Below are 24,099 nucleotides of genomic sequence, written 5' to 3'. Positions count from 1 at the left end.
AATACATCATTTGTGAAATAAATACATGTGTGTGAAGGTAATTGAATTTTACATTATTTCAGTGGTTCTTAAACTTTTTCAGCAACATTTTTCTTTTTTGTTTTTTTTTCATGGTAGACTCTTCTGTATTAACTTTCTCACCTAAGAGACTATGTCCTCTATCTAAAAATTTATCCTTTTGAACTAGTCTTAGGTTTTATCAGCATGTGGCTGACAGTACTGTACGTACACTAGTATATCACGGATGTCTCTGTTTGGTGTGTCTTAGTGTGTTGTGTATAATTTATTTAATTTATTAATATTTCTCACTTTTTATGTAAATCATAGTTCAAAGGACATACAGAAAAAAATTATATATATAAAAAATTATGTTCTAGAATTTCTATGAACCCCAAAAAATCAAAAAAATTAAAAACGTATCACACATTGTAACTTATATAGTAGGACATTTTGCTTTTGTTTTTTTATTCTTAGTATTAGGAGTGGTATTAGGTGTAACAGGAGGAAACCATATGGAACCAGTGGTACTTAGCATGCATTAACTGTGCCAGTGGGGTTTGCTACAGCCTTAGTCACTGGGGAGGCCTGTATGGTTTTGGTTGCGTTAGGCATGGTGGCAAAGCTGAAGGAAGAGCGGTAATCCTGTGGGCACTGGAGGTGGTGTGACAGGCAGTAATGCCATAGCCATAGCAGGTAAACATATACCCCTGTAATCATTGTTACTGTGGTTAAGGGCATGTTAAATTATAAAATTTAAAACATTTATAGTTTCACTGGCTTTTCGTGTGTTGGCCATTGGTGGCCACATACGGGTCAAATCTCAGCTACAGTATATAAACATTCCCCATAAGGCCCAGGGTAAACCATGTCAACCTTTTTGACATGGCTCACTTATGGTACTGATGTGGCTGTGAACCATAAACAATTGTCTGATTTGGATGACTCCTGATAGAGCTGTTACAGCATTGTTTTGGCTGTTCAGATGTGAGTCTGATTTGGCCTGTCATTCCCTCCCATAGGTCTGCTGAGGCCAGCTGCTTATGTGGTCCACATCTAGGCCAAAGTAAATTTGTTGATTGGACTGATACATAACATCATGTTTTGTTTTCCACTTCTGACCATGGACAAAGTTGCCAGGTATGCATGATGAACAGCGGAAGCAGCACAATACCAAAACACAAAATATGTCCATTCCAAACTTACAACAGTGTCGTGACTACCATTTCTGAAGGTATATTAATATTTCAAAAATAATTTCATACATTTTAACAGTATTACAGAGTTACCAATGTCCTAAAATGACCTATATGGCCATGAGAAACAAACATCTGACGTCATTGTAGTGACGTCTCACAGCTCCAGGGTTGATTCTGAGAACCCAGTATCCTGTCATAGTATCATATTAAGATCCCTTTTGCTTCCTCCACCCAAAAACACGCCATATGCGAAACTTGGTACGCGGTAAAATAAAGGAACTGGCAACCCTGTGTTGTCCTCCCCACCCACTAATCACGAGGACAGAATAAACACCGACCCAATAACAACTCTGTAGCTCTCCGCGCTCTATGGTTTACAATGTGAGCCATGAGAAATTAGTACCAAAACCACTAACATAATGTAAAACATAAACATTATAAAGTCATTGTGTTTGTTTGTTTTTTCAAACCTGTAGATTTGAAAATGGAATGCAAAGTCACAACAAGCCAGGGTTAAATCGAAGATTAAAAACATTTTTTGACGCATGAGTTGTTATTGTATTCATCCGCGGCAACCCACCATCACAAAAACAGCGCTGCTAGTTGAACTGTCCAGCTTTAGTACTAGGGACCACAGTTTATAGTCGACATTTAATTACACTGCAGCATCTGCCACTGAGCTGCGATGAAGTTCCAGTATAAAGAGGAGCATTCTTTTGAGAAGAGGCGATCAGAGGGAGAGAAAATCAGGAAGAAATATCCGGACAGGGTTCCTGTAAGTAGCTGTAACAGCCGAGCTTGTTCAGTCGATTCGACTGAAACCAGAGCGTGTGATCTTCTTATCAAAAATACACACAGCACTTTGTGTTTTGGTTGCTTAAAGATGAGTAGATATGTGTGAAATCTGTTTAGGTATAGCAAACATAGGATTGCGTCAGTCCTAGATGAACAGCGAGCTACGGGCACGAGTAGTTAGCAACCAGGTAGCCTTGTGTTCAGTGTGTGATGCGACATCTAACAGCACTTCTCAGTTTGTAAATAATGATCTAAAGACTATTCGTCCAGGTGGGACATCATCATCATCATCATCATCATCATCATAATAATAATAATAATAATAATAAACGTTGGTGTGTTTTAGCTCAAAGCTATTCAGTGTAATCTACAGACACAGTAGCTAGATCTGGATAGCTAAGCTATTACTTTTGTCTTGCTAATCGAGATACACAACGCTAAGCTAGTAACAGGGGTGCACTTTTGGGTATTCTTGAGCTTTACAGGTAGTTTATATAAGTTAGCTGTCAGCGTCGTTAACTGCTGCATATAGTAAGGTGTAAATAAGGATAAGATATTCCTTTATTTATATTTACATGTTTAAATATAGAGTGTAAACCTTATCTCTCCTACTGATTTTTGTTCTTCCTCCGACCCCAGAGTCAGAGGATAGTTCCTGTTTTAAGTTCTCTCACAGCAGAGGAATGTTTTAAATGTTAATTTATTCACATATAGAAAGCTGTTTGTTAACCCTTGTGAGTCAATTAATAAAAGTTACACACAGGTCCATATAGGACAAAAATGCCCATGTCCAAAAACTGTGACTGATATATATTAATATAAATTTTTCCACTTTCACTGATGTAGATTATTATTATTTTATTTTATTTTATTTATTTATTTCCAGTATCAGTTCTGATAATAATTAACAAACATTAAATGCTAGTTTGTTTACATAATACCACAGATGTTTTTTTTAATGATAATAAGAAAAACAGTAATTATTTTGCATATACTAAATGCTAAGCAGAATTGTTTCTTTGATTATTACAGTCTTTGATATGTCAATGATTAACAACAGCATTCATTTTGATGCTTTCGTAGTTTTTAAACAGTGTCGGATTAAAAAATAAAACTACCACTCAGGTCCATAAAGGACAAAGGTGTCCGTCAAAAAACCGTCATAGAAGTATTATATATTAATATTTTTTTTCTACGTTGATTGATGTCAATTTTTCTTTCTTTCTTTCTTTTTTTTTTAAACCAGCATCAGCTCTGATCATAATTACCAAACATTCATTCATTTTCAGAATTGTAACCCTTTAAATGCAGGTTTCTTTACAAATGCAAATTTCTTTAATGCAAAAATCTTCAAAGCTCAGTAACCTTCTTTGACTCATTTACATGGGGTGGGATGGGTGATTTCCAGTGAAGTATCATTTCTTTCTTTCAAACTGTTCACACACACTTGTGATTTTCAGTACACGTATACAAACCACAACTCTGACACATACACACACACACACACACACACACACACACACACACACACACAATTATAGCTGCATCATTTATTCAGTTGGTCTGCAGCGCTCTATAATACAGCAGAATCAGGAAAAAAAAAAGGAAAAGCATGTATTTTCCCTACAGGCTAAACCTGAGAAAATATTACACATTTCACATTTTTATTATTTTTTTAAATTCAATGTTTTGAAACCTTGCCAACAAAATGAACACAGAATGCATGATTTTGTGCTTAAACATTATGGGAATTAAATATTGCAGTTTGAATGGGTGTAACTATTTTGTATACCTAATCTAAAATAGATTCATGAAAGCAAATGAGGGTGAAATATTAAAGTTTCAATAAGAATACACACCTTTTGCAAAATTTATGCTGTTTGCGTTAACACAGACAGAATGATTAAAAAAAAAAAGTAAAAATGAAAAAGACAGAAATGCCCATTAGGACGCACAAGGGTTAAAGAAAATGTGAGATTCAGCCTCAGATCTTTATTACTGATAAGCGTTAGGAATATAAACACGTTACTAAAGAATATCACGTATCCATAATAACAAAGAAATGGTTCGAGTTAAAAAAAGAAAAGTATAAGAAATCAGGTGAATATGAATATGAAGGTGTCCTCTTTTAATTTCTGTATGTATTGAAATGGCTGGGATCAGTGCACATAAACCCAGGAATGAATAAGACACTGAAAATCTTGTGCAAAGATACAACTGGACACTAGGAGTGTTATGTTTTGAAATGTATATGATAAGCTAGTCCACAAATAGCTTGGTATCACGGTATTTATGGACCATTTAAAAACACACACAAGCCAGTAGGGATGGGTGATTATAGACTTAAAAATCCGTCTTGATATTTCATGGTATTTTTTGTGGTAACAATATAAATGACAATATGAAAAGAGTAACGTTCAACACAGTCTTTTTGGCCACAGATCACATCAGCATACAGTCTTGAGAGAAACACAAACATCGATCCAAAATGGTAAAACTTAATCCTGACCATCAAAAACTATACTATACCAATTATGTAGACTAAAAATATATTGACCTTTATATGGCATTATATATTTGTTAACTTAATCACGTGTTTGTGTCCTGGTACTTGAAGCAGGATCGTAGGCTAGCATAAAAGTTGTTAGACTCAAACAAACTGTATACAGAAAGTCAAAGTTAAAAATTAACGAACATAAGTAATCATTTGAGAACTACAACAACGAGCTACCTACGTTTGTAGATGGAAGTTGGGTAAGAGTTAGTCCCCCATTTTTTTTTCGAGCTGAGAGGCTTCAGAAAAATCACGTCATTTCTTGTAAGAGGATGTAGTGAGCATCGATGCATCGTGGGATTTTATTAGGGAGTGAATGTTCTAGTACACTGGAAGGGTTTTGCAGTTGATACAGCCCTTAAAATGGCTGACTCCCTGATCAGTGCCCTGATTACTGAACTAGGGAGCTGATTGAGACACACCCTTAGAAAGCTGTTTTGTTTAATTATGGCAAGTTCTTCTGACTGTTTGATTTGACGTTGTGTTTGATAAAGTTATGAACATGCTAGGAGTGGCAGTGTTGGTGCATGTTTACAGCAACCGAAGGGTTTTCAGTGCTGTCTGCATCTGCTGCATGGAGAAACAGAGGTTGCTGGAGTATGATTAGTTGGGCATGAGCATAGCTGGAGTAGGGAACTTCACTGGGTAACAATATGAAGGGGTAGATGGTAATAAATTAATTGATGGAAAAAGTCAACAATAAAGTAACTGTCTGATCATACACGCAAAATACACCTGAAATTGTGGCACTATCTCTCTAATGCTGTCTCTCTGATGAATTTGTGTTGCTCCTGAATTTGTGGCATACTGTATTTTGCTGACAAGAGTTAGGTCTACAGTGTACCAAGGAATGTACAACAAGCAAAAGGGATCAATTTCACAAATCAAGGGGATAAGTCAGGTGGTGATGATGTGTCCTCCTGTTTTTCTGACATGCTTGGGATTGCTGCATATAAACCCAGGAATGAAGAAGAGTCTGCAAACCTTGTGCAAGGGTGTAGGCTGAAATGAGACACACAGAAATAAATATTTGTACTACAATATGAAGGATCGTCAGTTGCTTTAACTATAGTGTTTGTACAAAGTGTGGAAATGACCTTGTGTTATTTCACTAAGGCTTCCCAACACTCCTCTGTTTCAGTTCTGGATCAGTATATAACATGTAAAGGTTTCTGTTTTGTTTTTGCGCTAGGTAATTGTTGAAAAAGCTCCCAAAGCCAGAATAGGAGACTTGGATAAGAAGAAATATCTGGTCCCCTCGGATCTCACAGGTGAGCAATACAGCAATACAGTGAAGAAGGAAAAAATGTAAATCCTAAATATAACCTGTAACTAGGGATGCACCGAAATGAAAATTCTTGGCCGAAGCCGAATATAATGAAAAACTTGGCCGAACACCGAATGTGTTTTTTCCATTTATTTTGCCATTTTTTTCACCATTGCATAAATTAGTCAAAATGTGCTTTTTACTATTTTGTCTTGCTTTTCAAAGAAAAAAATCAATTACAAAAACTACAATTTCAAAATATTTAACACTGAACATTTTTTTGTTCATTCCAGCAGGCATAGGCTACCAACAAGGCACAATATAACTTTAAATAAATAAATTAGTAAAATAAAAATATTTTGATGTGGTCATCTTTGAGCCCCCCTTGAATAGCCGATGTTAGGCCTATAACTGACTGCTGAAAGAATGTAACACTCTGTAGCCTACAATAAAAACATGCATTAAAAAGTGCATTGACAAGATTGCAGAAAATGGTTCTATTCGGTTCTATACGGCTGATTATATTGGGGATATATACCGCTCGCGTCCCTGTACACCTCACAGAGTATTATAATAGATATAGTATAGTTATATACGTTGTTAATGTTATGTTCCTTGATGGATTTAGTTAGTTTAAACTATAGATTAGTTCATTTAGTCCCTGCTGGTTTTTCCGCTCCCAGTCCATAGTACTAGTTCATGTTTCTTGTTTTGTGTTTTGACCCTGTTTTCTGTGACCGCGACTTTGATTCCTGCTTTGCCCCGTTTATGCCTGTTTGCTGATCGCCCGACCCTTTGCCTGTCTTGACTACGTTTTTTGGATTATGATTTGGATTTGTCTGCCTGCCCTTAAATAAATACGTCTTTACCTGCTTCCATACTCTACTCCCTTACGTCTCGTGATGTGACGGAATACTCCGGAACAGAAACAAAACAAACACACATGTCCACAGTAAACAATGTCACGGTTGTCAACATCCGAAGAGCATGTGCTTGCTGAGCATGTGCTTGCTGAGCACTCGTGCACGTAGCTCGTGCATGCGCACACCCTCTCATCTCTCCGAGCGTGCTGCCGGAAGTGGAGGTCGTGACATTCGCGCGTCTCACTCTGGTTGCTAGGCTATTTGGTCGCATCATCAAACACGTCATTGTTCGGTCAAATTTATTTGGCCTTTTCACTTATTCAGCCGAATATCGAAAGTGCTTTTTTTTTTTTTGCTATTTTCAGCCGAATAATTTTGATTGCTAAACATTCGGTGCATCCCTACCTGTAACAGGTTTTGACCACTTTAACATGCATATATAATTTCCACAGAGAGAATCCTTACGCTGTTGGCGAACGGAAATCTGAGAGCTCCTCGGCTGTAATTCATGCAGAGTGATATAATTAGCGAAGGCATTATTCAACTCCTGGCACTGCTGAAAAATAATGACTCTCTCGTTAGACAGGCCGAATCGATTATACAACCAGGCACTGGAGTGAAACGAGAGTCATGTTATGTCATTTCTGTGTTTCTGCTGCAGTCGGCCAGTTCTATTTTCTCATCCGAAAACGAATCCACCTAAGGGCTGAAGATGCTCTGTTCTTCTTCGTAAACAATGTCATTCCTCCTACCTCTGCAACTATGGGCCTGTTATACCAGGTATGTCACGTCTGAAATGGTGCTTTTAATTCTTTTGTGTTCTACATTGTTGTATGCGGTTTCTCATTCTCTCCTCCCCCTCAAGTCTCTTCATATATTGCCTTTCTTTACTCAAGTAATAATAATAATATTTTTTTAAATTATTTTTTTATTTTTTAGGAGCATCATGAAGAGGATTTTTTTCTCTACATTGCCTACAGTGATGAAAGTGTGTATGGAGAATAAAACCAAAGGGAAAAATAACTTCCCACCTCCTTTTCCTTCCTTTTACAAAAGTATATAAACCCCTATCGGCAGCCTAGAGTTCAGAGCTTCTGATACCAAATGCACTTTTCCTTGTTTCTTTATTTCCATTCATCCCCCCGCTCCCCCATTCTGGAGTTTGCTGTAGTTTTGGTATTTAGTATATCATGAAGGTCATTTTTCTTTATGCAATCGTTTTTTCAGTATTGGTTTTAGAACTGGCACCAAGCTGATGCTGATTTTATTCGCCACTTGGCAGCAGTAGACTATTGGATGGCATTTAAATGATCAAATTAGTTTGCCTAGATTTTGAAATTGACCTTTTGTTTCACTAAAACCAGTGAGTTGTTCTCCCAGGAGAATTGCACATTTGAGTGCTGCTGACGAGCCATTTGCAAAAACCAAACTAAAAGCGAACTTTTCTCCTGTTATGTTTCAAAAATATTCTTTCAATATAATATGAATATATAATGAGAATTATTGTACCTGGATAATTCTAGGTCATTTGTTTTGAGATTGTGTATCTTAGCTGACGTATTTAGCAGTTTTATTATTTTGTTGATGGTTTTATTTTTATTTTTTTTAATTTTTTTTTGAACTCGGTATTCAGCTGCATTTCTGATACCCTTAACTTGAGGTGACCATAAATATAAAATAAATATAGATGAACTATCCCTGTCTTTGTCCTGTTTGTTACAGTAGACTTGGGTTATTTGATTCCTAGTCAATAAAAAGTAAAGTAGGGTGTGTAACTTCACATTAGTCGCACTCTTGCATACATCCAGAAATCGGAGCATTGTATAATGTGTTTGTGTATATGTTTGTTCATATTCAGTAACCACTTTAACTTGCTCAGGGTTACTGTGGGTCTGGAGCCTCTCCTGAGAACAGTGGGAGGCGGGAATACACACCAGTCCATCACAGGGCAACATGGACATGCATTTACACACTCAGGGATAGAAACAGAAACAAATTTGGGAGATAGGAGGAAACTCACATGGACAAAGTGGAGAATATGCGAAACTCCACACAGACAGGATTGAACTCCAGGACCCTGGAGCTGTGAGATTGCAATGCTACTCCTTACACCACCATGTCAGTTTATGCACTATACTGAATGATAAAAGTAGTGGCTCACTGATTTAAGGTTCTATAAAATAGTGATCGAAAGATTGAAATCCCAGGACTGCCAGGGCACATCAGTTCCAGCTATAATGTGAGTGGCGATGTATCACTACACAGTCTGCCAAGAACTACAATACAGATTATATATTAAACACCACAGTTGCTTTTCATTGTGTCACTATGTGTTTATAGCGGCTCGCCGCTGTATAAAAGTTTTTCTCCACAGCACTTGCCTAAACAGTGCTATTGTTCAGAATAAATGAGTGTAGGGTTAACATGCGTCAGAAACTTTCCGATTCTCAAATACTAGATGAAAAGGTTGATTCTGAAAATGATATTTTAAAAGATAGAATCCATAGGTCAATTATGATTATTATTAGCTTTTATTTATTTATTTTTTTAAAAAAAAAATTTTTAACATAATTTTGGTCTTGCATGTCAAATTGTTCTTCACTTTAAGGGGTTCACCTGTCTGTAGATATTTTAAATATTCAAACATTTATGCTAACAACTGGTACACTATGTGGCATCTGACCGTCACACATGTGGTTCTTCCCCAAACTATTGCCACAATATTGGAACCGCACAATTGTCTGGGATGTCTTTGTATGATGTAGTGTTGAGATTTCCCGTCACTGTAACTAAAAGGCCCAAACGTTTTCCAGCATGACTATGCCTTTGTGCATGATGTCCACGAAGAAATGGTTTGGAGTGGAAGAACTAGACTGGCCTGTGCAGAGCCCTGACCTCAACCCCACTGAACACCTTTGGTACGAATTGGAGCACTGACTGCACCACAGGCCTTTTCATACAACGTCAGTGCCTGAGCTCATTAATGCTCTTGTGGCTGAATGAGTAATTTCCCACAGCCATGCTCCAAAACCTAGTGGAAAGCTTTCACAGATGAGTGGAGGTTATTATAACAGCAAAGGGGGAATAAATCTGAAATGAGGTTTTCAAAAAGCACCTATGGGTGTGATAGTTAGGTGTCCACAAACTTTTGGTCTTGTAGTGTATAATCCTGTACAAGACACGAACGTATTAAAATGATATATTGTGCAGTATGAACATATACTCACTTTTCTACCTGGCTTTTGTGTATTTAATAAATTGTACACTACTTTTCCCTGTAGCAACTTACACCACTGTTACTGAACGTATCGTGATTTATATTCCAAGTATATGATAACTTTTTACTGCTTTCGGTTAGGCTGCCATCATTAAAATACAACACAAGTCTGATTATGTTTGTATGAACGCTAACACAATAAGGACTACAAATCCCAACAACCCCAGTCCAACTTCCGGTGTGTAGTTCCTAGTAAAGGGAAAATAAAAGTCTCTAATATAAATACTATGAAATACCATGGAAACAAAGCTATCTTAAAGACGCTATCTTTAATTTACATCGCGCTATATTAGCTGGATTAACGTTCAGAAAGTCAGTGTTTTCATTTATTAAATAAATCTGAACTTCTGAATTACTGGACATATCTGAGCAATGCCTCAGAAAGCAGTCAAAGTGGTGGTTGAAATTTACGTCAGAGCGGTAAGAAGCATTAAATCGTTTTCTCTGCTCTCAGTAAAGGGAAAATAAAAGTCTCTAATAAAATACTACGAAATACCATGGAAACTACGCTATCTTAAAGACGCTATCGTTAGGGGGGTTAGGGTTAAGGTTAGCTAAACAAAACTGTTTAAGACACATATAGTTGTTTTTGTGTTTTATATAGTTATTTCATGTTTATCTACATGGTGAAACGGTTCATGATTGCGTCAAGATTGCGTTTTTTCTTAAAGGAACAAAAAAAGTAGTAATAAACAATACATAGACGTTTGAAATGCTGTAGCCTTGCAGAAACACACACACACACACACACACACAAACAAACAAAAGAAAGCCTCACCGAATTTGTGGATTTCTACTGGTAGTTTGTTGCCTTATATTGGTGGCATGTTACGTCCATTGGATACTATCAAGGACTAATAGTAATGGTCCATCCATCTGTCCATCTTCTATACCGCTTATCCTACTGGAGCCTATCCCAGGGAGCATGGGGCACTAGGCGGGTTACACCCTGGACAGGGTGCCAATCCATCGCAGGGCACACTCACACACACATTCACACACACATTCATACACTTTGGACACTTTAGGTGTTTGTAATGGTATTTGTACTGTGGAAACCATTTGAATTTCTGTGATGGTTTCTATTATTTTTTTTGTGATAATGGCTCAATCGCATATGGCTTTGAATGCCTATATAAGTGCACTAGCCTACATAAGGTATAAAACCATGGCTTACACACCCTTGCTAGTGTGCTACATTTCTACGATAGAGCCATTTGGCTTTCAGCTTATAGCCAGTGTTTGTGTAGGCCACAGACCAACCCTGGTCCGGGAGTACCCCCTGTTGTACTCATCTAAGTGATTTCCCGGCTCTAACACACGTGTTTTAGTGATGTACAAATGTACTAAAATGTACAGGATGGGGGTACTCCAAGCCCTGTGGTTGGGAACCTGTGTTTTACATGTCTACATATGTTTGTGTTTCTAGGTGACCTGTCCTGGAGTGCACCTACCGGCGAAGGATGACATTTACCTCAGCGTGTGCCTGAAGAACCAGTACAGAATGTCACAGTGTCTACCAGCTGTATTCCCATTACTATTTAAGACGAAAATGACGTTTGACAAGGTTTTTTAAAGTGGACATTTGCAATATTTAAGGCTTGTTTTTACAGGGTGCTTATACCTTTTGATCTGCTTCCCTTTCTTTGCAGATATTCAAGTTTGCCAGTGATCCTGCAGATGTTGCTGAAATGTTGCAATGTACACTAGGAGTGCATTCATTTTCCTAATTTTTTTCCCTATTGTACAAAATGAGCAAAACCAAACACAAGCAATGCTTATGTAACAATGTGTGAATGTAGTCCTAATGCATCAGGTGCTGTTTTCTCTACTGCAGGTGAAACTGTTAAACTTAAGCTCATACAGCTGATTCCCCCGGGTAAATTCTGCCGCGTTACACCACTTGATGCATAATGTTACTTTAAGGAAACAAACAAAAAAATGGTAATTGAGAGCACTGAGAGTAATAGTGTGGGTCATTTCTTCTTGCTTGCAGTTGGGGAAGTGTTGGCCGTATATGAGGATGATGCTAGAAGTTTTCTTTTCCCAGAGCCTAAGCTGGTGCCTTCTTTTTCTGGGGTAGACTGTAAGGTGCTAATGACAAGAGACCCCACTTTCCCTGTAAGCGACTTACTAACTGGAATTGCACTCTCATAATTAAGATAGACCAACATAAACATATAGTTGCAAGGGGAAAAAAATGTGAACCTCTTGGAATTAGTTGGTCTTCTGTATTAATTACTAATAACATTTTACCGCTCTGATATTCATCTGAGTCAAACACAATCACACATATGTTTATCTTATGGTGCTTGTGAGGACCTTCCACTGACTGTTAGCTATTAATGCAGCAAATTAATACTATAATAATACTATAACTACTCCTAAATCTAAACCGAAGCCAATAAAACCTAACACCAGTAACTTAAAAAAAAAAGATATTTTTTTGTATATTCCTATACAAAAATATAATTATAAAACACACTGATTCATCATTCAGAGTCCAGGATGGAAAAAGTATGTGAACCCTTGTACAATGTGGTACATTGGTAGAAGCTCCTTCAGCAGCAATAACCTGCATCAAGTGTTTTCACTTGACATGCTTGACAGTAGGAATGAGGTTTTTGATGTTTGTAATGGAAGGACACCACAGAGCAAACAACTGCTGTACAATCAAAGTGGTTCACACACTTTTTCCAGCTGGGAATGTGATTGATTAATGTCTTCATTCATTCATTCATTCATTCATTCCTCTTCAGTAACCACTTTATCATGGTCAGGGTTGCAGTGTCTGGCACCTGTCCCAGGAAGTGAATTATTACTGTGTAATCATAAAATACAATCGTTGCATTTGATATTATAACTTGATGAAAATGAACACGCAGTATGTGTAATAAGGGCTTTCCTGGCTCTTCCCTCATAGGGTATTTCTCCAAGGTTAGAGTTCTCCACCAGGACAAAAATCAGCGAGTGCTCTGAGGAGGATCTTTTCCAGAGTCTCCCTGTGGTATAGTTATACCTTTTTGCAATGTGCATGATCTCTAATAGCATCAATCGTGAAACATTAATGTGAAACAGCACATATTACATTAAATCATTTCTACTCTCATTTCTCTGTCTCCTCATTAATTACCAGAGAGTAATAACAAGGAAAAGAGCAAAGTCGTCAAGGCATCAGGGCTGCTTCTCTGCACCGGGAGAGACGCCGAGGTCCCGTTCCCTCTCCCCGTTCAGGAGCTCAGGTTCAAGCCGGTGTTGTGTGGAACTCTGTTTCCCCATCGGGATAGGTCCCCCCCCCCACCCAAACTGAGAAAAAAGCGTGCATGCACAAAAACCTCGCCCCCGAGATGCTGTGCTCGTACCACTGAGGTACTATGGAAAGCCCTAAGGCTCAAAACTAACGTTTTTTAGTGACTTTTGTCTGCAGAATGTTGTATTCCAGAAGTGAAAGGCATATTTTATGACTGTCTAGTCATATTTTGAAAATTGGGTACAGAATTTATATTTGTTGCGTTTTTTATGTCTTTATTAACACAAACACCTACTGTTATTTCAATCAATAAATAATGTTATATTTGTGAGAGAGTTTTCATTTTGAATATTGTAGACTTCTGGAAGACATATGTGCGCACTCACACATAACTGATTTTCTGGGCTAAATATTTGACCATTCTCAAAAGTCACAATACCTGGACATACTGATCATATTTTTCTTTTTCCCCCCGAAGTGCAATTTTTTTTTAGAAATGCAATTGTGTGATTTTACCACAAAAGAGCTCCACTTTAGTTAACTGTTTAGAGTAAACTAAATCTGATGGTTTTCTGTCCCAACAAGTACAAAAAAGAAAAAGTAAAAAGAAATTGAAGATAAATACAATATCGTACAAGTTTTAGCTATTATCTTTGTCTTAACACCACCCCTATTATAGCAAATTTGTCCATATAGCAGGGGAGCACATCCTGACAACTAAGAATGGTACTGTCAGATACTCTATAATAAGAAAGAAAACTTGTACATGTATCAAATTCATACTGCTGACTTGTTTACTCACAACAAGTAAGTCCTGGGTATTTTTTTACCTGCTATCCCTAAATTTGTCCATCATAGAAGGGGGAACGCATCCCGACAGCTGTTAATGGTGCTGCCAGATACAGTTCAGTAGGAAAGAAAGCTCATACATCTGTCAGTTCATACTGCTCACTCGTTTACTCACAACATGTAAGTCCTGTGATTCTTTAGAAGATTTGTAGAAGTTGTAATAAATGCAAAACTAATTGGCAAAATGGGCAATATTTAACACTAACAAAAATGGTAAGAAAGCAATAAAATGTGGGGATTAAATAAATATTACACACACAAGGTGAAGTGGATAACATTGATTACCTCATTACAGTGGCAGCTGATGGGATATATTAGGTAGCAAGTGTGGGGGGGGGACCTATCCCGATGGGGAAACGGAGTTCCACACAACACAGGAACAACTGTGAAACTGTAAAAAGACGTGTAAGTCTTGCATGCTCTTATTACCCAAACAGCTTCATTTCATTTTTTCATTCTTCATTTTTATTATGCATTTGTATATTTTTGCACATGTATGTTGTAAAGTGTAGCGTCCAGCAGGGGGCACAAAGTTCATTACAGCTGATAGATTAGGGAACTAATGTACGTTTCGAGAATAAACAACAACTAAAAAAAGTTACTAGTCAATGAGCAATTTACAGTCATGTGAAAAAATAAGTACACTCCATGTTGGACAATTAAACATTTGATCATCTTTGAAACCATGCCTATTAATAAAGTTGATATAATTGAGCAAAATCACAAAGAATATCAGCTTTTTCAATCATTTATTCAACAGAAATATAAATAAATGTGATATTCATCTGTAAGTATACCCTTGGCCGAAGACGCTAGTATTGCCCCCTTTAGCAGAAATAACTTCTTGTTGGGATTTTGCACACTTGTCCACCAGTATTGCTGAAATTTCTGACAATATTCTTTCAGTTGCAAGACATTTGAGGGTTTTCTTGGATGTACTGCTCGTTTCAAATCCCCCACACAGCATTTCAATGGGATACAAATCCGGGCTTTGACTACTAGGCCATTCCGTAACCCTCCATTTTGTCTTTTTGAGCCATTCCTTGGTGGATTTGCTAGAGTGATCCCAGAGATCATGGTCAGGGCATGAACACTCCTATTTTTAAATAAATATATATATATTTTTTATATCTGGCTCTAATAAAAACAGCAGATTAAAAATCCTAACATATTGTCTCTCAAAATCTCCAGGGGAATCAGGTATTTAAAAAAAACAAAAAAGAAAAGAAAATTAAATCTGATTAATTTCAGATTAAGGTTGTAATTCTTGTAACATGGTCACATTACGGCAAACAAATCAAAGGTAAATAAATAAGCCACTTTGTATATTTTTGCACAGGGACATTTAGCCAAAACTACACAGGTCACTTGGTAGGTGGTATGTTTTCATATTTTAAGTGCTATATTTCATAGTAGAAAGCTTTATTGTCATTCTAGCCATATACAAGTATACAGTAGGATAAAATAGCACTGGCCTTGGTGCAGGAAGCTGCGATACAGGATAATCATTGGCAAACTTGTAGCGCAACTTAGGAAAATGTTGTACAAGCTGTACAAGTGGACCCAGTACATTATGCACAACACAGTAGCAAAAAAATGACTACAGGCATGCCAGTGTTGAACATTCAGTACATCCAAGTCTTATCACCACAACTAATTGCACAAATTTAACATTCAGTGAGTGTTAGGAGTGAAGTATCACTTGTGCTGTCCTAACCACAAATGTACTGAACCAAAGGCATGTTTGGTGTCCAAAGTTAGAGCTTTGTGGCTAACTTTAGCAAAGTGCAAACTGTATGTATGAATCATCACACATTTGCCTCAGCAACATGATTTGTGTGTGAATAGCAGAATGAATGCTGGGTGGGATAAATGGGCTAGCAGTGCTATGCTCTTCCTCTCTTTTGAGGTAAAAATACATAAAAATAAGTGTCAATTTCTGTCAGACACATTGTCGTATTTTCTCTAAACAATGACTTCAAGTGGATTAAAAAAAAATGTTTGTGGAACCAAGAACAATAGCACCACCAGTGTTTGGGCTATGATTGATTATTTTTCTAGCCCAGTGGCAGTTGTGTCAAGTGATTACATTTGGTGAAACTTGGCCTAGGTTTTGTGTGCATTACAGCTATTTTTTTAAGCCTGCATTGATAAGCAGTGATTGAGAAGGTGAATGTGAAATACAGTAGTAGGTGTAGTAAATATTGATCACTGCTTTTTCATAAATTCTTTGGAGATAGTAAGTAGACTGAGCAAATGTAATACTATCAAAGTACAAATTGCACGAAGGGACAAATGACAGAACTGTTCGTTTTGTGTGGTCTAAATGAAATAGCTAAATAATGGCAAGCACAGCTTTTCTGCTTACCACACTTGACGTAAAAAAAGCTGTCAGCAATGATGCTGTCTATCTGTCCTTCAGTGACGTGTTTAGTGGATGTGTAATAGTTTTATGCCTATGATGAGACCCTGTTATGTAAGGCTCATCTATAATTGTTTTATAACAGTAATGCTGATAGTAGTTGATGGGTAGTGATTTGCATTTTTGTTTTGATCTATCTCATGTTCTTTTGTTCATAGAGTTTCATAGATAGCATGGTCATAAACCACATCTGAGATTACTTAACAACTCAAGGGTGTTTTTGAGGTGACTGTGTGATTTAGCCATGCAGTTTGCACAATGATAACCAGCAGCTATACAGATTTGCTTACTTGTACACTACATTAGCCTCATGGCTCCAAATTTTGGACACCAGAGTTGTCTTCTTGACAGGTTTACAGTTAACTTTAATATAGAGCACTGTGCAACATTTGCCATCTCTATTTACCTGGTGGAATAACATGTAGGCAACTCCTGACACATTAATGAACCTTCTGTCTGTTTATTATTTCAGCTCCCTGATTATAAATCCTCAGGTGCAGATGATCTCCTTGACAACACAGAGGAGCCATCCCAGTGTAAACGCTTATCGGGATATGAGGGATCTCCCAGCTCAGCTGCACTGAGTCGCTCTAAAATGGCGTGCCCAAAGCTTAATAGGTTTGAGTGAGTGTGTGTGTGTGTGTGTTTTATGTGCTTGAATGCCATTGTCCCCTCCTTTTCATTTATGGCCACTTTTCCTCTAGCAATATATTACATGACATTGGGTTGCACTCCTGTCACTCTGGTCAGGAACAGGAATCTGAGGCTACAGTGGGCACTGGCTCACCAAAACTGGACAGTTGAAGGTTGGAAAAATGTCACCTGGTCTTTCTCCAATCTTCAGTTTCAATGCACCTGTGATCTCTGTAGACTGTGTTACATTCCTGGAGGAAGCAGTGTCGCAGGACCCCTTATCCCATGAGTTTACGCTATTTTTTTCTAAATTTCTATACTTTAAAAATATAAGTTTACTTTTATAACATGTAAACATATCACCGATTCTATGTTAGATAAAAACAACTGTAACACTGCGCCATCGCTAAGCTTTCATCGGATTTTACAAACATCTGTGACTAACTTGTAGCCTGCTAGCATCACCTTACCGCTAGCCTTATTTTACGTTTTACAGTGAGTGAAAAAAAGTATTTGATCCCCTTGTACGTTTGCCCACTGACAAAGAAATGATCAGTCTATAATTTTAATGGTAGATTTATTTGAACAGTGAGAGACAGAATAACAACAAAAAAAATCCAGAAAAATGCATGTCAAAAATGTTATAAATTGATTTGCATTTTAATGAGGGAAATATGCATTTTACCCCTCTGCAAAACATGACTTAGTACTTGGTGGCAAAACCCTTGTTGGCAATCACAGAGGTCAGACGTTTCTTGTAGTTGGCCACCAGGTTTGCACACATCTCAGGAGGGATTTTGTCCCACTCCTCTTTGCAGATCTTCTCCAAGTCATTAAGGTTTCAAGGCTGACATTTGGCAACTCGAACCTTCAGCTCCCTCCACAGATTTTCTATGGGATTAAGGTCTGGAGACTGGCTAGGCCACTCCAGGACCTTAATGTGCTTCTTCGTGAGCCACTCCTTTGTTGCCTTGGCCGTGTGTTTTGGGTTATTGTCATGCTGGAATACCCATCCACGACCCATTTTCAATGCCCTGGCTGAGGGAAGGAGGTTCTCACCCAAGATTTGACGGTACACGGCCCCATCCATCGTCCCTTTGATGCGGTGAAGTTGTCCTGTCCCCTTAGCAGAAAAACACCCCCAAAGCATAATGTTTCCACCTCCATGTTTGACGGTGGGGATGGTGTTCTTGGGGTCATAGGCAGCATTCCTCCTCCTCCAAACACGGCGAGTTGAGTTGATGCCAAAGAGCTCCATTTTGGTCTCATCTGACCACAACACTTTCACCCAGTTGTCCTCTGAATCATTCAGATGTTCACTGGCAAACTTCAGACGGGCATGTATATGTGCTTTCTTGAGGAGGGGGACCTTGCGGGCGCTGCAGGATTTCAGTCCTTCACGGCGTAGTGTGTTACCAATTGTTTTCTTGGTGACTATGGTCCCAGCTGCCTTGAGATCATTGACAAGATCCTCCCGTGTAGTTCTGGGCTGATTCCTCACTGTTCTCATGATCATTGCAACTCCACGAGGTGAGATCTTGCATGGAGCCCCAGGCCGAGGGTGATTGACAGTTCTTTTGTGTTTCTTCCTCGTTCTTTATACAGCTCGTTACCTGTATAAAAGACACCTGGGAGCCAGAAATCTTTCTGATTGAGAGGGGGTCAAATACTTATTTCCCTCATTAAAATGCAAATCAATTTATAACATTTTTGACATGCGTTTTTCTGGATTTTCTTGTTGTTATTCTGTCTCTCACTGTTCAAATAAACCTACAATTAAAATTATAGACTGATCATTTCTTTGTCAGTGGGCAAACGTACAAAATCAGCAGGGGATCAAATACTTCTTTCCCTCACTGCACATTTCTCACTCCTCCACCGCTGTTTCTAAAGGCAAATATGTTGGTTATTTCTCCACCTTTGAGTGCAGATGAGGACTTGCTCGAGCTCCACATGGTGCAGTTGGAATTGGAGGCCAAGGAGAAACAGATCTGCGACCTACTCGACAAGCAGGTCCAGTTGCATGAGCGAAGAACCGTGCTAGAAACATCTCGTAGCACATTCCGAGGTAAAGTTTGGTGTTCCACAAGGTTCTGTTTTAGGCCCACTGCTTTTTATTTTATATATGCTACCTCTGGGTCAAATAATTAGTAAACATGGAGTTAGCTTCCACTATTATGCTGATGATACACAGCTGCATGTTTAAGTAAAGCCAGATGACAAACAGCAGCTTAATAAAGTTGAGGAATGTGTAAAGGACATTAGACACTGGATGCTTATTAACTTCCTTTTACTTAGTTCAGACAATACAGAAATACTTCTACTAGGACCACATGCAGCTAGAAGGAAGCTTTCTGATTACACAGTAACTCTGGATGGTCTTTCTGTTACATCATGTGCAGCAGTAAAAGACCTTGGTGTGATTATTGACTCTAGTCTTTCATTTGCCACTCATGTAGATAATATTACTAGAATAGCCTTCTTTCATCTTAGAAATATTGCTAAGTTAAGAAATATAATGTCACTACATGATGCTGAAAAATTAGTTCATGCTTTCGTCTCCTCTAGGTTGGATTATTATAATGCCTTACTGTCTGGATGTTCCAGTAGGAGCATAAACAAGTTCCAGTTAGTCCAGAATGCAGCTGCAAGAGTCCTTACTAGAACCAGAAGATACTACCACATCACAGCTATCTTATCCACACTGCATTGGCTCCCAGTAAAATTTCGCATTGATTATAAAATACTACTACTGACCTATAAAGCACTGAATGGTCTCGCACCACAGTACCTGAGGGAACTTTTGGTGTTTTACGATCTGCCACACCTACTTCGATCAAAAGGTGCAGTCTATTTGTTGGTACCTCGAATAGTGAAGCCTACAACAGGAGAAATAGCTTTCTCTTACAAAGCCCCACAGTTATGGAACAGCATTCCAGTTAGTGTTTGGGACTCAGGCACAGTCTCAGTGTTTAAGTCCAGGCTGAAAACATATTTATTTAAACAAGCTTACCATGATTAGACTTTTTTTTTTTTTTAACGCAAAGTACACAGTCTTATCCATTACGGGATAGTAAGCATACCTAACAATCTCTCCCTCTCTTTACCTCCCTCTCTCTCTCCCCTTCTGTCGAGCTACATATGATATTATGGAGATGCCAGTGATCCTGACCGTTTCTGTTCTGCGGACCTGCCTGATCCATCCTGATGCCCTACCTCTGGATGGAGCTCTCAACAACTGGTGGCTACATTCCGCCACTGAGGACGATCCCAAGCAGTACAGCCTGGAGATTGCTGAGGATGGTGCCGCTTGAAGTTACATGGAAATGGTTTTGCACTCAATTCCACATGGACATTCTTGCTGTGGTTGCTGGAACTACGGTTGCTGCTATGGCCTTAGGACTGCAATTACCACATGCAATTTTGCACTCAAGTCTCCTTCAGTGAACAGTGGATTAGTTGAACAAACACACTTCATATAAAATCATAATGAACTTCCCTTTACTTTCACACTCTCCGTTGTTACCCAGATGAGGCCGAGTTCCCTTCTGAGTCTGGTTACTCTCAAGGTTTCTTTTCTTAGGGAGAAAAGAAATTTCTCCCTAAGAAATTTTTCATGCTCAATAGGGATAAATTCACACACTTTAAATCTGTATCCTGTGTTTATATGTTTCTGTAAAGATGCTGTGAGACAATGTCCATTGTTAAAAGTGCTATACAAATAGAATTTAATTGAAATTGAATTGAATTGGACTGGAACATTTGGGTTTCACATCAAAAGATGATGAGATGATGGTTCAAAATTTCAGCTTCATTTCCTAATATTTACATCTAGATGTGTTAAAACTTAAAACATGGCACCTTTTATTTGAACCCACCCATTTTTCAAATTATCAAAAATATTGGAACATGGGACTGAGCGGTGTTTCTTGTTGCCCAGGTGTGCCTTGTTAAATTGATTGTTTAATCAATTAATAGCTCTGAATGTCTGCTCTTGGTTTGAGTTCTGGGTTTCACCTGTTAAAATTGCATTCAGTTGCTGTTAAAAAGTATAAACCAACATGTAGACAGGGAACTGTCTATGGGAGAAAAGCAAGCCATTTTGAAGCTAAGAAAAGAGGGAAAATCCATCCATCCATCCATTTTCCATACCGCTTACCCTACCACCTACCACAAGGCAGGGAACACCCTGGACGGGATGCCAACCCATTGCACACACATTCACACATCCATTTACACATTATGAACAATTTGGAAATGCTAATCAACCTATAACGCATGTCTTTGGACTGGGGCAGGAAACCGGAGTACCCAAAGGAAACCTCCGAAGCATGGGAGAACATGCAAACTTCGCGCACACAGAGCAGAGGCTAACCACTAAGCCAATGAGCCAAGAGGGAAAATCAGTCAGAAACATTGCACAATCACTGGGAATAGTCAATACAACAATATTGAAATGTCCTGAAAAAGAAAGAATCTGCTGGTGTACTAACAACGAGACATTGAACAGGTCGGCCAAGGAAAACCACAGCAGTTGATGACAGAAACATTGTGAGAGCTGTGAATAAAAACCCAAAACAACAGTCAGTGACATCAAGAACAACCTCCACAGGGCAAGGGTGAAGGTATCAAAATCCACTCTTTGAAGAAGACTTTGAGAGCAGAAATATAGAGGCCATACCACAAGATGCAAATCACTCATCAGCAGTAATAATCAGAAAGCCAGATTGGAATTCGCAAAGAAATATAGAAATGAGCTTCAAAAGTTCTGGAACCAATATTAACCTCTATCAAAGTGATGGAATGGCCAAAGTGTGGAGTAAGTAAGGATCTGCTCAGGAATCAAAACATACATGTACAATGGTGAAACATGGTGGAGGTAGTGTCATGGCTTGGGCTTGCATGGCTGCTTCTGGAACAGGCTCACTAATTTCTGTCTAAACTCATAATGGTAGCAGCAGAGTGAAGTCAGAAGTTTTCAGGAATATTTTGTCTGCCAATTTACAGAGAAATGTATCCAATCTAATTCGGAGGAACTTCATCATACAGCAAGACAGTGACCCAAAACACACTGCTAACACAACAAAGGGAAAAATCAGAGGGGAAAAGTGAAAGGTTTTAGACTGGCCAAGTCAATCACCAGAGCTTAACCCAGTTGAGCATTTCTCCTTCTGAGGTAACTGAAGGGAGAAACACCGGAAAAAAACAAGAACTGAAAGTTTAACTGAAAGTTGCAGTACAAGCCTAGAAAATCAACACAAAAGAAGAATGAAAGCAAGGGATATGCACCCAAATATTTAATGTCATTTACGTTAAGACTATCTGTTCCAATACTTTTGTTCACCCAACAGTTGGGTGGTCTGCCACCAAAGGTGCCATATTCGAACACAACTAAAATTAAATATCAGGAAATGAACGCTGAAATTCTATTACAAATCAATTGTCATCTATATTCATCTTTTGATTTTAAACCCAAATGTCTTCAATAAAAACAAAAGAATTGGCCTTGGCATTCCAGTGCTTTTGGAGGGGACTGTATAAACAGTTATCCCCTCATTTGATCTTGTAAATAAAAGAAAAGACGCTTTACAGCTGAATGTTACAACATTCAGTAGTAAAGATACAGGAGACTCCTTCAAAATGATGAAATAATGTCTCCGTTCTGTCTGTCCATGTGAACTAACTGTTACTATAAAAAGAATACTGTATTAGAATGATTGCACTGATCTAAACATTTGCCATACAGCCATAAATATTTTAATATTGCATGTTTTATTTCAAAAGTTCTTTCCCCAAATTCATGCGAAGAAGTTCAGGAGTGAGTGCGCAGTCTCCTCACCTCTCCTCGAGCCATGCACAGACTGGCCTATGTGAGTAATACACATTTACACACACATATGCCATAAATGTGGCATGTTTCATGTTCTTTCCTCTCTGATGGCAGGGTGCAACAAAGTCTGAAAGAGACGAGGTGTTAGAACGCAGATCCATATCACAACCCTCGACTTTGTGAGAGCAAGGGTAAAAATGGCTGTAGATTTCTAAACACCTTCACAAGAATGCCTCAACATTAAAAGGAATTTTTCATTATAGAATATGATATGATTGTATTATACAGTATATAATATTATCATGATCATTTAATTAAGTCAGTTCAGGAAAGTCTATCTGAGTGGAATGTTCAGCTGCTTTTTAAGGTGGACACAAGCCTGTTTTTTCTCTCCTCTTTCTGAAGCACTGATTTACTGTGAATTGGATCACACTTCATTCAGGGGATGTGCACTTGTGCATATTTGTGTATACATTTATTTATTCTTAGATAACATGTGAGAATAAGTCATTAACATGTGGTGTTCTACTTGTTGTCTGTGACGATCGATTAATTTTCCAGGCAATAATAAAAGTACAAAACCAAAAAAGAGGTCACTGAGCTTGAGCTGATTTCCCAACATTACAGAACATGCTTAAAGTAATAAGATTTGTCCAGTTAGTAACACTTCACAACTGTGTAATAATTGAACTCAATATACAAGTGTTCACTGTTTAGTGATTTGATTACAGTGACTAAAACAAGCTTTCAAACTGCATTCTACAGAATAAGCCCGTGTGTAAAGCAAAAACAGAGAGAGGGAGAGAGAAAGAGCGAGAGAGAGAGAGAATGAGAGAAAGAAAGTGAGTGAGAGATGCCTGATTCTGAGCAAACCACAGGTGTGTCGCCTACAAGGCCATTAATAAGCAATGATGTGTCAGCTGCAGCTGTCCATCTCTATTTAATGATACTGCATCTGATAGCATTATCATTTTAACTGGATATTTATTATAAGGATTGTTCTGGAACATTCTGATCTTTTTAAAAAAAATTTTTAATAAAGTAAAATAATATCTGACTTTTCCCCAGTTCATGATTTTCTAAATATACAAGTTATACATTTTTATAAATCAATAAATAAGCTAATGTAGTAATCAAGGAAGCAAAAAACAGAGTATACACTC

The 24,099-nt window shown here is 38.1% G+C and overlaps 2 protein-coding genes across 5 annotated transcripts; both read left to right on the top strand.

Moving 5' to 3' along the window:
• The first annotated feature begins 1,753 nt into the window (after nucleotides 1–1,753).
• On the top strand, nucleotides 1,754–8,370 carry gabarapb (GABA(A) receptor-associated protein b). Its single transcript, XM_053629014.1, has 4 exons — nucleotides 1,754–1,971; nucleotides 5,738–5,816; nucleotides 7,337–7,455; nucleotides 7,615–8,370. Exons 1-4 carry the CDS (start codon nucleotides 1,882–1,884, stop codon nucleotides 7,678–7,680), a joined length of 354 nt encoding a protein of 117 aa, XP_053484989.1. The 5' UTR covers nucleotides 1,754–1,881; the 3' UTR covers nucleotides 7,681–8,370.
• Nucleotides 8,371–10,175: 1,805 nt separating this feature from the next.
• spata6l (spermatogenesis associated 6-like) lies at nucleotides 10,176–24,077 on the top strand. 4 transcript variants are annotated; one of them, XR_008386301.1, is made up of 10 exons: nucleotides 10,176–10,372; nucleotides 11,382–11,519; nucleotides 11,605–11,653; nucleotides 11,790–11,831; nucleotides 11,949–12,073; nucleotides 12,876–12,959; nucleotides 13,089–14,456; nucleotides 16,946–17,091; nucleotides 19,037–19,174; nucleotides 19,675–24,077. XR_008386301.1 is itself a non-coding variant. In XM_053629012.1 (7 exons), the coding sequence occupies exons 1-7, from the start codon at nucleotides 10,325–10,327 to the stop codon at nucleotides 13,260–13,262; spliced, it is 660 nt and encodes a 219-aa protein (XP_053484987.1). In that variant the 5' UTR covers nucleotides 10,176–10,324; the 3' UTR covers nucleotides 13,263–14,745. The 4 variants fall into 4 exon arrangements, 1 of the variants encoding a protein (XP_053484987.1); XR_008386302.1 differs by having other exon boundaries at nucleotides 13,089–13,321; nucleotides 19,037–24,077; XR_008386300.1 differs by having other exon boundaries at nucleotides 19,037–24,077.
• The last annotated feature ends 22 nt before the right edge of the window (nucleotides 24,078–24,099 follow it).

This window comes from Ictalurus furcatus, chromosome 7, assembly GCF_023375685.1.
Source record: "Ictalurus furcatus strain D&B chromosome 7, Billie_1.0, whole genome shotgun sequence".
NCBI classification, from domain to species: Eukaryota; Metazoa; Chordata; class Actinopteri; order Siluriformes; family Ictaluridae; genus Ictalurus; species Ictalurus furcatus.
This window is presented reverse-complemented; position numbering and strand designations above follow the sequence as displayed.

Bases quoted from the DNA above. Each gene is read 5' to 3' on its own strand.
- gabarapb (XM_053629014.1), top strand. From the start codon at position 1,882: ATGAAGTTCCAGTATAAAGAGGAGCATTCTTTTGAGAAGAGGCGATCA. The intron at 5,817-7,336 runs GTGAGCAATACA...TTTCTGCTGCAG, and splicing joins GGTCCCCTCGGATCTCACAG to TCGGCCAGTTCTATTTTCTC. The intron at 7,456-7,614 runs GTATGTCACGTC...TTTATTTTTTAG, and splicing joins CTATGGGCCTGTTATACCAG to GAGCATCATGAAGAGGATTT.
- spata6l (XM_053629012.1), top strand. From the start codon at position 10,325: ATGCCTCAGAAAGCAGTCAAAGTGGTGGTTGAAATTTACGTCAGAGCG. The intron at 11,520-11,604 runs GTTTTTTAAAGT...CTTTCTTTGCAG, and splicing joins CGAAAATGACGTTTGACAAG to ATATTCAAGTTTGCCAGTGA. The intron at 11,832-11,948 runs GTAAATTCTGCC...TCTTGCTTGCAG, and splicing joins CATACAGCTGATTCCCCCGG to TTGGGGAAGTGTTGGCCGTA.